Here is a 10858-nt window from a genome sequence, read left to right on the forward strand (position 1 = left end):
TGAATGTTGACCTGTTTAAAGGTTTTACTCACATTGGCTTTGGAGAGCATGATCGCACAGCCGTCCGAAACTGCCGATGCTCTCATGCATGTTTCAGTGTTATTTGCCTCGAAGAAAGCATAGAAGTAATTTATCTCTTCTGGTAGGCTCGTGTCACTGGGAAGCTCTCGGCTGTGCTTCCCTTTGTAGTCTGTAATAGTTTGCAAGCCCTGCCCCATCCAACGAGCGCTGGAACCGGTTCGTCAGAGGGTATAGCGGGATTTCTGATAAGCTTCCAGGTTAGAGTCCCGCTCCTTGAAACCGGCAGCTCTACCCTTTAGCTCAGTGCAGATGTTGCCTGTAATCCATAGCTTCTGGTTGGGGTATGTACATACAGTCAATGTAGGGACGACGTCATCTACGCACTTATTGATGAAGCCAGTGACTGATGTGGTGTACTCCTCAATGCCATCGGAAGAATCCCAGATAATATTCCAATCTGTGCTAGCAAAACAGTCCTGTAGTTTAGCATCTGCTACATCTGACCACTTTTTTACTGACCCGAGTCACTGGTGCTTCCTGCTTTAATTTTTGCTTGTAAGCAGGATTCAGGAGGATAGAATTATGGTCAGATTTGCCAAATGGAGGGCGAGGGAGAGCTTGTGCTGCTATTTCCCCTAAAATGGTCCTCACAGTAGACAAAATGAACCACAATATACTCTAAGTTCATTTATAACCCCAGTAAAACAAATACACAATAATGGTGTTCAAATGGATGAGGTGCTCAAATTAGACGTTTTACTGCCCATTTACGCAAGTCTTAGCTTGAATGCTGGGAATGTCGTGCAATGGTACAATATCTAAGAAAGTAGTAGAAAGTTAAGATACTCTTATACTTGTGTAGAAACACTGTAATCACACTATTAACAACATTGTAGTAACATGTTATTACTTAATACTTTGCTAGAGCATGGCGCTTTCAATGGCAGTATCTTGGGTTTGATTCCCACTGTGGGTCACACACAAGAAAATGTATGCACAGTAGTAAATTGGTTTGGATTAAAGCATCTTCTAAATGGCATATTATTCCACTCCTGTAACAACCGAAAGCACAAACATGTCAATCATTAGCAGAGTCAGCAAGGAGTTTGTTTCTATAACAGCCATTTGAACAGGTGCCAAGCTCTCACGCACCCCACCACCATGCCACCCCCACTCCAATACATTTAAATAGGTGTCTGTAACCCACTGAACATTAGTGTAACCAGGTTGAACATCTGAACAAGTAAAGGTAAGTGGGACTTGTACCCATTCATTCCACTCTTTCTCTCTATGATGCTCTAAGCTCTGCGATTTCACTTTGCCTTATGAATGATGATGTGCAAGTTGTTATTTGTAACACCATTCTGACATAAAATGTACATTGCTTGATCAGAGTCTATGAGAATTGCTTGTATGTGTATTTATGTGTATGTGTTTCTGTTTCCTAAATATTCATATATATTCATATATTTCTTAATTCCTTTCTTTTAATTTTTGCGTGTATTGTTTTGTATTGTTAGGTATTACTGCACTGTTGGAGCTAGGAACATAAGCATTACGCTACACCCGTGATTACATCTGCCAAATATGTGTACGCGACCAATAAAATATGATTTGATTAAAAAAAATATATTTTGAATGAAGTACTGTATATTTGAAGTCAATTTTCATTGTCCTCCGACCCATAAAATGTGATTTGATTTCAAATGTTTTGATTTTGAATGAAGTACTGTATATTTGAAGTCAATTTTCATTGTCCTCCAATGGAGTTGCTGACATTGTCTCTACTCTTATTTCTTTTGCTCTACAGACCCCAAGATGCAGGCTCTACAGGTTTTGTCTCTGACTCTGCTGTCCGTTCTGGCAGCTAACGCCCAGACCTTCCGCCCTGGAAAATGCCCCCAACCCCCCGTCCAGGCTAACTTTGACGCCGCCAGGGTGAATATACCAAACTCTTATTACTGTATATTAAGTTGCGGACACACTTTATTTGGATAGTCTGGATTTTCCATCTGTAGATGCTCTACAGATGGTTATACTATCAACAAATCTGTTGATAAGCAACTGCTTACTAAGGTTACAGTTAGGGTTAGTATTAGAATAAGGGTTAAGGTCAGGGCTAGGGTAAGGGTTAAGATTAGGGTTAGAGCTAGCGTTAGTAGATAGTTGAACTGTTACTAAAAGTCTGTAGACCATCTACAGATGGACTATCCAGATAAAGTGTCCCTGAAGCTGCTCCTATGCATGTGTAGAACATTGGGAAACACTTTATTTGGATAGTCTAGAGCATCTACAGATGAACTATCAGTAACATTTCAACTATCTATCTACTAACCCTAGCTCCAACCCTAACCCTAACCCTTATCCTAACCCTAACCTGAATCTATTCTTGGGGGAAACTTAACCCCAGAGCACTAAGCCATTCCATATCATAAAATTGTCATGTAAACGTTTATCTTTGTCTTTGGTACAGTATCTGGGCAAGTGGTATGAGATCCAGAAGCTCCCTGCCATCTTCCAGAAGGGCGAGTGCAGCACTGCCACCTACTCCTTGAAGAGCCCCGGAGTAGTTGGTGTGCTCAACAGGGAGCTGCTGTATGTACATTTAAGAGATCGTTCAACAAAATAAAATGTTTGTACATTAAACTGAGACTCAGCGATATGACGTTGCCACGAGCAGCACCATAGATCCAGATGAGCACAACGCAAGACGATGCACCCAGAGAATCTCAGAGTATCTGCGCCTGTGCACAGGTTAGCTTCAATAGCTACAATGTGATAGTTTCTGAATCTGAAACAGCAGAGAAGTTTATCATTGCGCTTCAATGCTGTTAGTTGTTCTGGAAATCGATCCGATATTGCTGTTTACTTCATGAATCGCTGACTCTAACTTTAAAGGAATAGTTTAGCGAAATGTAACTATTTTTACATGAGAGCAGACTGCCCTTTAATAACCTATGTCCAATCAATTTATAACATTTTTGACATGCGTTTTTCTGGATTTTTTTGTTGTTATTCTGTCTCTCACTGTTCAAATAAACCTACCATTAAAATTATAGACTGATCAAATTCTTTGTCAGTGGACAAACGTACAAAATCAGCAGGGGATCAAATACTTTTTTCCCTCACTGTACCTCTAATATATTTGTCTCAACATTCTTGTGAGGTTGACCTATATAAGTCCATTTGACATTTTATGTTGTCTGTCTTCGACCCATGTCTGGTCTGAGGCGTGTATGTCTATGTATACTGTATGTATTTGAATATATGTTTTCCTGTCCTGCAGACTCTTCCCCTGGCCCCTACTGGGTGTTGTCCACTGACTACAAGGGCCACTCTGTGGTCTACAGCTGCACCGAATTCCTGGGCGCCTTCCACGTGGACTTTGCCTGGATCCTGAGCAGAGAGCCAACCCTCTCTAAGGAGAAACTTGGGGAGCTGTACAACTTGTTCACCTCCAACGGCATTAACATCGACGTGATGACCGTCACCGACCAGAGCCAAGAGCTGTGCGTCGACATGCCTCTGTGGGCCTAAGAGACTACCTGATTCAGTCTAGAAAATGCATACGTTTTACATTCATCACATGGCATGCACATAGAGTCCAAATTATTAGGACATGTAAACACCTTCATCTGCTTTTCAGCTGTGGATTTGATCTGCGCAGGTGCTAGCACCAGCCGAGCGAGCCTCCCTCTTTAGTGCGAGTGAAGTGAGTTCGGAACAACTGAATGTATGCTCCTTAGAGGTAGTTTTCACATACAAACATGTTTACAAATTAATACAAAATTAAAAGCTGAAATTGATTATAAGTATTCAACCGCTTTGTTATGGCAAGCCTAAATCATCTCAGGAGTAAAAATGTGCTTAACAAATCACGTAATAAGATGCATGGACTCATTCTGTGTACAATAATAGTGTTTAACATGATTTTTGAATGATCACCTTATCTCTGTACCCCACACATACAATTATCTGTAAGGTCCCTCAGTCGAGCAGTGAATTTCAAACACAGATTCAACCACAAAGACCAGGGAGATTTTCCAGTGCTTCGCAAAGAAGAGCACCTATTGGTAAATGGGTAAAAAATGTAAAAAGCAGACACTGAAAATACCTTTGAGCATGGTGAAGTTATTAATTACACTTTGGATGGTGTATCAATACGATACAGGCGCCCTTCCTAACTCTGTTGACAGAGAGGAAGGAAACCGTTTAGGGACTTCACCATGAGGCCAATGGTGACTTTCAAACAGTTACAGAATTGAATGGCTGTGAAAGGAGAAATCTGAAGATGGACCAACAACATTGTAGTTTCTCCACAATACGAATATAAATGACAGAGTGAAAAGAATGAGCCCTGTAGAGAATATAAATATTCCGAAACTTACATCCTGTTTCCAATGAGGCACGAAAGTAAAACTGCCAAAAAAATTGTCAAAATTGTTATGTCCTAAATACAAATTGTTATGTTTGGGACAGATCCAACACAACACATCACTGAGTGCCACTCTTCATATATTCAAGCATGGCTTGAAAATATGGCTGCTTCTTGTTATGGGTTTGTTTGTCATTGGCAAGGACTAGGGAGTTTTTTAGGATAAAAAGAAACGGAATAGAGCTAAGCACAGGCAAAATCCTAGAGGAAAACCTGGTTCAGTCTGCTTTCCAAAAGACACTGGGAGACAAATACACCCTTCAGCAGGACAATAACCTGAAACAGAAGGCCAAATATACACCGTTGCTTACGAAAACGATATTGAATGTTCCAGAGTGGCCTTGTCACAGTTTTGACTTAAATCGGCTTGAAAATCTATGGCTGTGTCACGCCCTGACCTGAGAGAGAGGGTTTGTTTCTCTATGTGGTTAGGTCAGGGTGTGGGGTGGGGTGGGCATTCTATGATGTCTATTTCTTTGTTTTGAGGCGAGTATGGTTCCTAATCAGAGGCAGATGTCTATCGTTGTCTCTGATTAGGAATCATACTTAGGCAGCCTTTCCCCCCACCTGTAGTTGTGGGATCTTATTTTTGTACTGCTTGTTAAGCCTGCAAGACGTTCAGCGTTGTCATTGTTTATGCTTTTGTTTGTAGTGTTCTGATTTATAATTAAATACAAAGATGAACACTCACCACGCTGCGCTTTGGTCCATTCCTTTTGACGATCGTGACAGGCTGTCCGACTTGACAGCGCTTGAAGAATTGAAAAATAATCTGCAAGTGCAAATATTGTACAAAGCTCTTAGAAACTCACCCAGAAAGGCTCCCAGCTGTAATTGCTGCCAAAGGTGATTCTAACATTCTAACTCAGAGGTGTGAATAATTATGTAAATCAGATATTTCTGTATTTCATTTTCAATAAATTTGCAAACATTTCTCCAAAGATGTTTTCACTTTATCATTATGTGGTATTGTGTGTATATGGGTGAGAAGAAAAAAAAAAAGTCATCCATTTTCAATTCAGGCTGTAACACAACAAAAATGTGCAGTAAGTTAAGGGGTATGCATACTTTCTGAAAGCGCTGTATGTGCACGCTGAATGCTCTAACCGCTAGACCACCCCAGGCCACGATTGAACTAATTTGTACAGTTCATTCGTAACCTTAGGATACACTAGACACTTGTATGTTGTAGCCTCATGGAGACCAATATCTATCTTGTGTTATTAAGCTTTATAAAAACAACGATTGTTGATTTGTATGGCTGCATTTCAGATTTGACTGTTACAGTAATAGGACCTAGGCCTAGTTTTTGATCGAGCGAGAGAGAACATTATTTTGATAGCAAGCCCTGATCCCAATGACTCGACAGACTGATTTGGCCTGTCAACCTTGGGGACATCACATTCCTGTTGAATGGGCGACATGGGGCAGGAGCCTGCATGGATTGGGCAATTCTAATTAGCCATATTTGTTCTAAATTATTTGATTGTATCATATTTTTTTTTTAAATTATGCTTTTCAGAAGAAAATACATTTTCAAACAATGTATTAGTTTTGAGACATACAAATAGTAGACAAACAACCTAAATCTAACCCAAGTAATCAGAGAAGTTTGCCGATAATAATTGAACATGTATTACTCAATCCCAACCAACATGCAGTATGATGGTGCTATACGGTACCAGTAATTGCGTAGCTCAACCATGAATGAGAGCAATGTTCCCTCTAATTGTTTTGCACACTCAGCAAATTTCAGGTCTGCTGAGCTCAAACTTGAACTTTGTGAAAATTCTGCACAACTGCCAGCGCACATTTACTGGGAACAATGAACCTGTGCCCACTTTAAGTTACAGTTTTAACAGTGGTCAAGTAGGCTACTTTGGCTATTCGATCATGATGTAGGCCTACCATAGTGGCCTACCATAAAAAAAACTATGGAGAACATGCATCCCATAACATTTTAACATGGAAAAAGCTGTTCTGTCATTCAGCCTACAGTAGCAGCCCATGTGTGGTGTTCAATGTAGGCCTACATTCCATGAGACGTTTGAAAAAGACAAGCAGGGCTCAAATCAAATTGTATTTGTCACATGGGCTGAATACAACAGTGAAATACTTACTTACAAGCCCTTAACCAACAATGCAGTTTTCAGAAAAATAAGAGTTAATGCAAATCATCCGGGTAGCTATCTGATTAGATGTTCAGCAGTCTTATGGCTTGGGGGTAGAAGCTGTTCAGTTGGCGCTCCGGTACCGCTTGCCGTGCGGTAGCGGAGAGAACAGTCTATGACTAGGGTGGCTGGAGTCTTTGACCATTTGTAGGGCCTTCCCCTGACACCGCCTGGTATAGAGATCCTGGATAGCAGGAGGTTTGGCCCCAGTGATGTACTGGGACGTACACACTACCCTCTGTAGTACCTTGCGGTTGGAGGCCGAGCAGTTGCCATACCAGGCGTTGATGCAACCAGTCAGGATGCTATCAATGGTGCAGCTGTATAATGTTTTGAGGATCTGAGGACCCATGCCAAATCTTTTTAGTCTCCTGAGGGAGAATAGGTGTTGTCGTGCCCTCTTCACGACTGTCTTGGTGTATTTGGACCATGATAGTTCATTGGTTATGTGGACACTAAGGAACTTGAATCTCTCAACCTGCCCCACTACAGCCCCGTCGATGAGAATGGGGGCATGCTCGGTCCTCCTTTTCCTATAGTCCACAATACAGGAGGGGACTGAGAACGCACCCATGAGGGGCCCTCGTTTTGAGGATCAGCGTTGTAGATGTGTTGTTCCCTACCCTTACCCCCTGGGGGTGGCCCATCAGGAAGTCCTGGATCCAGTTGCAGAGGGAGGTGTTTAGTCCCAGGGTCCTTAGCTTAGGAATGAGCTTGTCCTCAACTTGCAGCTTCATTAAATAGTAGCTGCAAAACTCCAGTCTCAATGTCAACAGTGAAGAGGTGACTGCAGGATGCTGGCCTTCTAGGCAGAGTTGCAAAGAAAAAGCAATTTCTCAGACTGGCCAATAAAAAGAAAAGATTAAGATGGGCAAAAGAACACAGACACTGGGCAGAGGAACTCTGCATAGAAGGCCAGCATCCCGGAGTCGCCTCTTCATTGTTGACGTTGAGACTGGTGTTTTGCAGGTACTATTTAATGAAGCTGCCATATGAGGACTTGTGAGGCATCTGTTTGTACTTGTCTTCTTGCTCAGTTGTGCACCGGGGCCTCCCACTCCTCTTTCTATTCCGGTTAGAGCCAGTTTGTGCTGTTCTGTGAAGGGAGAAGTACACAGCGTTGTACAAGATCTTCAGTTTCTTGGCAATTTCTCGCATGGAATAGCCTTCATTTCTCAGAACAAGAATAGACTGACGAGTTTTCAAAGAAAGTTATTTGTTTCTGGCCATTTTGAGCCTGTAATCGAACTCACAAATGCTGATGCTACAGCTACTCAACTAGTCTGAAAGAAGGCCAGTTTTATTTCTTCTTTGATCAGGACAACAGTTTTCAGCTGTGCTAACAATATTTGCAAAAGGGTTTTCTAATGATCAATTAGCCTTTTAAAATTATAATCTTGGATTAGCTAACACAACGTGCCATTGAAACACAGGAGTGATGGTTGCTGATAATGGGCCTCTGTACGCCTATGTAGATATTCCATCAAAAAAATCTACAGTTTCCAGCTACAATAGTCATTTACAACATTAGCAATGTCTACACTGTATTTCTGATCAATTTTAAGTGACCCCAAACTTTTGAATGGTAGTGTATGTATTTATCACAAGTAGATCAACATTTTCTCTGGTACATTTTTTTTCTATTACAGACATTTATTTTCTGTTTTATTTTATTGTAATATTAGAGGCCATATGTTATGTACAGTAATATGACTAGTTAAATACTCTCATGTGTCCCAAAGCAACAGGGATGCCTGTTACTCAAGGATTAGGCTTCAAAATAAGTGATTGTGTGTGGTTTTTGTATTCTGTTGAAAAATATTATGATGTACAGAATTGTTTTTATTGATTATTGTTTACCATTGGACAGCCCTCTCCTGCTTTTTTTAAGGTTAAACCCGCTTTTAACCCTTTTGCCTCACAATGACTCCATAATAAATGGTGCAAACAAACCGAACAGAAATCCCGGTTTACACCCGGAGATTCTTAAATTAGCAGTTTAGCTAACTGTGTTAATACTCTGTTTACCTAATTCCTAAATCCTTTATTGGTGAGTTGCTCTTCTTTTTGGTGGGATGAAGTGAGCATTTCCCTCACAATATGGCTGTCTGGTTTGGCACCCTGCCCCGACAGACAGACAGACAGACAGACAGACAGACAGACAGACAGACAGACAGACAGACAGACAGACAGACAGACAGACAGACAGACAGACAGACAGACAGACAGACAGACAGACAGACAGACAGACAGACAGACAGACAGACAGACAGACAGACACATCATTGAGACACATCATTGAGACAGACAGACCTCATGTTCAAAACTATATTTTGGGATTTAAACCCAATTTTCTTACTGTAAAATACATACTGTGTATGCTTTTTTTGTGTTTGTCAAATATATGACAAATGTTCAAGTACTACTGATATATTGGTGGTAAATGTCAGCATTTGTGTGCATTTTTGTTTTGCACATCTTGAGGAATATGACTTATTTACATGCTTTGTGAGTGTGTGCGCCTGTCTGTGTGTGTGCATAAGCATAGCAACAGCGTAATGACCCTGAGTCTACTTAGCCCTGCCCGAGCGTCATGCTCACTCCTAGACTGGGGAGGGAGAGAGGGAGGGAGAGGAATGCAATAACCCCACTAGATAGCAAAAACATCCCCACCCCGGCCCGCAATACAGCACACCTAGCTGTAGACTAATCCCACTTTATCCCTCAAGCATAAAAAAAAACATAATTCGAGGAACTGCATCAAGGGCCTCTGCTGTAAGCGGGTGGTGAGCACAAACTGTCAGATTAAGAAGTCTGAGAGGATGATCCCGGTCACACATTTAGCAGGATTTTATTTCTTACCAAATGACCAGCTTGCATGTTTGGCCAGAATCACCGTATTGAACTACAGGGTGTCTTAACATTTATGCCAAACCCAGACACCTCACCAAAAGAAAAACATGGTTGTTCTTCCCACATAACACAGTCCACACGGGCAACCTTCCCTGTACTGTTAGTGGCCACCGAGTGGTAGTGATAAGGCCTCGCCATCGGTAAAAAGGAAGCTAAAGCATTTAGGTGTCTTAACCGCGGCCTAAAGTGCTAACAAGGGCTTAGTGAGGTAAATGTTAAAAGAGGTTTAGCTGCCCAACGCTTAAGGCAGAACTCCTGGGAGTAATTACTGTGTAGCACCTGGTCCAGCCGGTGCGTAGTTGGACGAGAAGATCCCCTCAATTTCAGTAAAGGGGGTGGCTTAACACGGGAGATAAAGCCAGACTAATGGAGATGAGGTGAAGCGGTATTTAAAGTTATTTTTTGGTTAAGGCCTTTAGTTAGTCGTTAGCTATTGACACAGGACAAGGGTGTGGCTGATTGGCTGATCAGTTTGAGTTGTCACTTAACTTATCAGAGGTGTCTAGCTAGGCTACTATACCAAGGCACTAAGGAGTCCGTCACCATAAGAAACTGTGAACTCCTGACCTGAAGACCAAGTGTAGCTTTAAGGTTTTGTACTGCTTTTTATTGAAATTCTATTCAGATTAGCTTCTCGTTCTGTCTACTCCGTTGGGACAAGCCAGTCACAAGCTCTTCTCATTGGCAGGAACTTGAAGGTGAGTCAATTGAACCTCCCTCTGTGTCCCCTTTTTCTCTGTTACTCTTCAATCCTGCTTCTTTCTATTATTTATTTTAATTTTATTTTACCTTTATTTAACTAGGCAAGTCCGTTAAGAACAAATTCTTATTTTACACTCTCATTCATTCATTCATTCTAATGTGTTGCAAGAGCTAAACACTTTGAAATAAGATTTTATAGCATTTCATCATGTAAAGAGCAGAAAATACAGTAAAAAAAAAATATATATATGTATACATACACACAGTATATTGATTATATCTACCTTGACTACATATTTCAAATTGTATGCGTTTTAGAAAATAGACATTGTCAAATGTCTACAACAACTTTGTATCCCCAAAATGTTATCCTTAAAGGGATAGTTCAGCAATTTATCCAAATACATGGGGTTTGGGTCCAAAAATGCTAGCTTTAGCATTTGTTGACAATGGCTAGTCTAAGCGCGGATAACAAAAAAAGTGTGGATTGCAGTCAAAATCAATATAAAAATGACAAATTCGCTGAACTATCCCTTTAACTTTTTGCCTGTTTAGTTCATTTATTTGATTTCTGTAAAATATTTAGGTAATGATGCTTTGAACTATGCACCTGTCT

General features: G+C 41.0%; 1 protein-coding gene across 1 annotated transcript; it reads left to right on the forward strand.

Annotated features, from left to right (window-relative positions):
• The first annotated feature begins 1500 nt into the window (after positions 1–1500).
• On the forward strand, positions 1501–3827 carry LOC106568798 (apolipoprotein D-like). Its single transcript, XM_045695155.2, has 3 exons — positions 1501–1959; positions 2495–2648; positions 3308–3827. The coding sequence occupies exons 1-3, from the start codon at positions 1840–1842 to the stop codon at positions 3556–3558; spliced, it is 525 nt and encodes a 174-aa protein (XP_045551111.1). The 5' UTR covers positions 1501–1839; the 3' UTR covers positions 3559–3827.
• Positions 3828–10858: the final 7031 nt, after the last annotated feature.

The sequence above is a fragment of the Salmo salar genome, chromosome 14 (genome assembly GCF_965601325.2).
Source record: "Salmo salar chromosome 14, fSalSal1, whole genome shotgun sequence".
Taxonomy (NCBI): domain Eukaryota; kingdom Metazoa; phylum Chordata; class Actinopteri; order Salmoniformes; family Salmonidae; genus Salmo; species Salmo salar.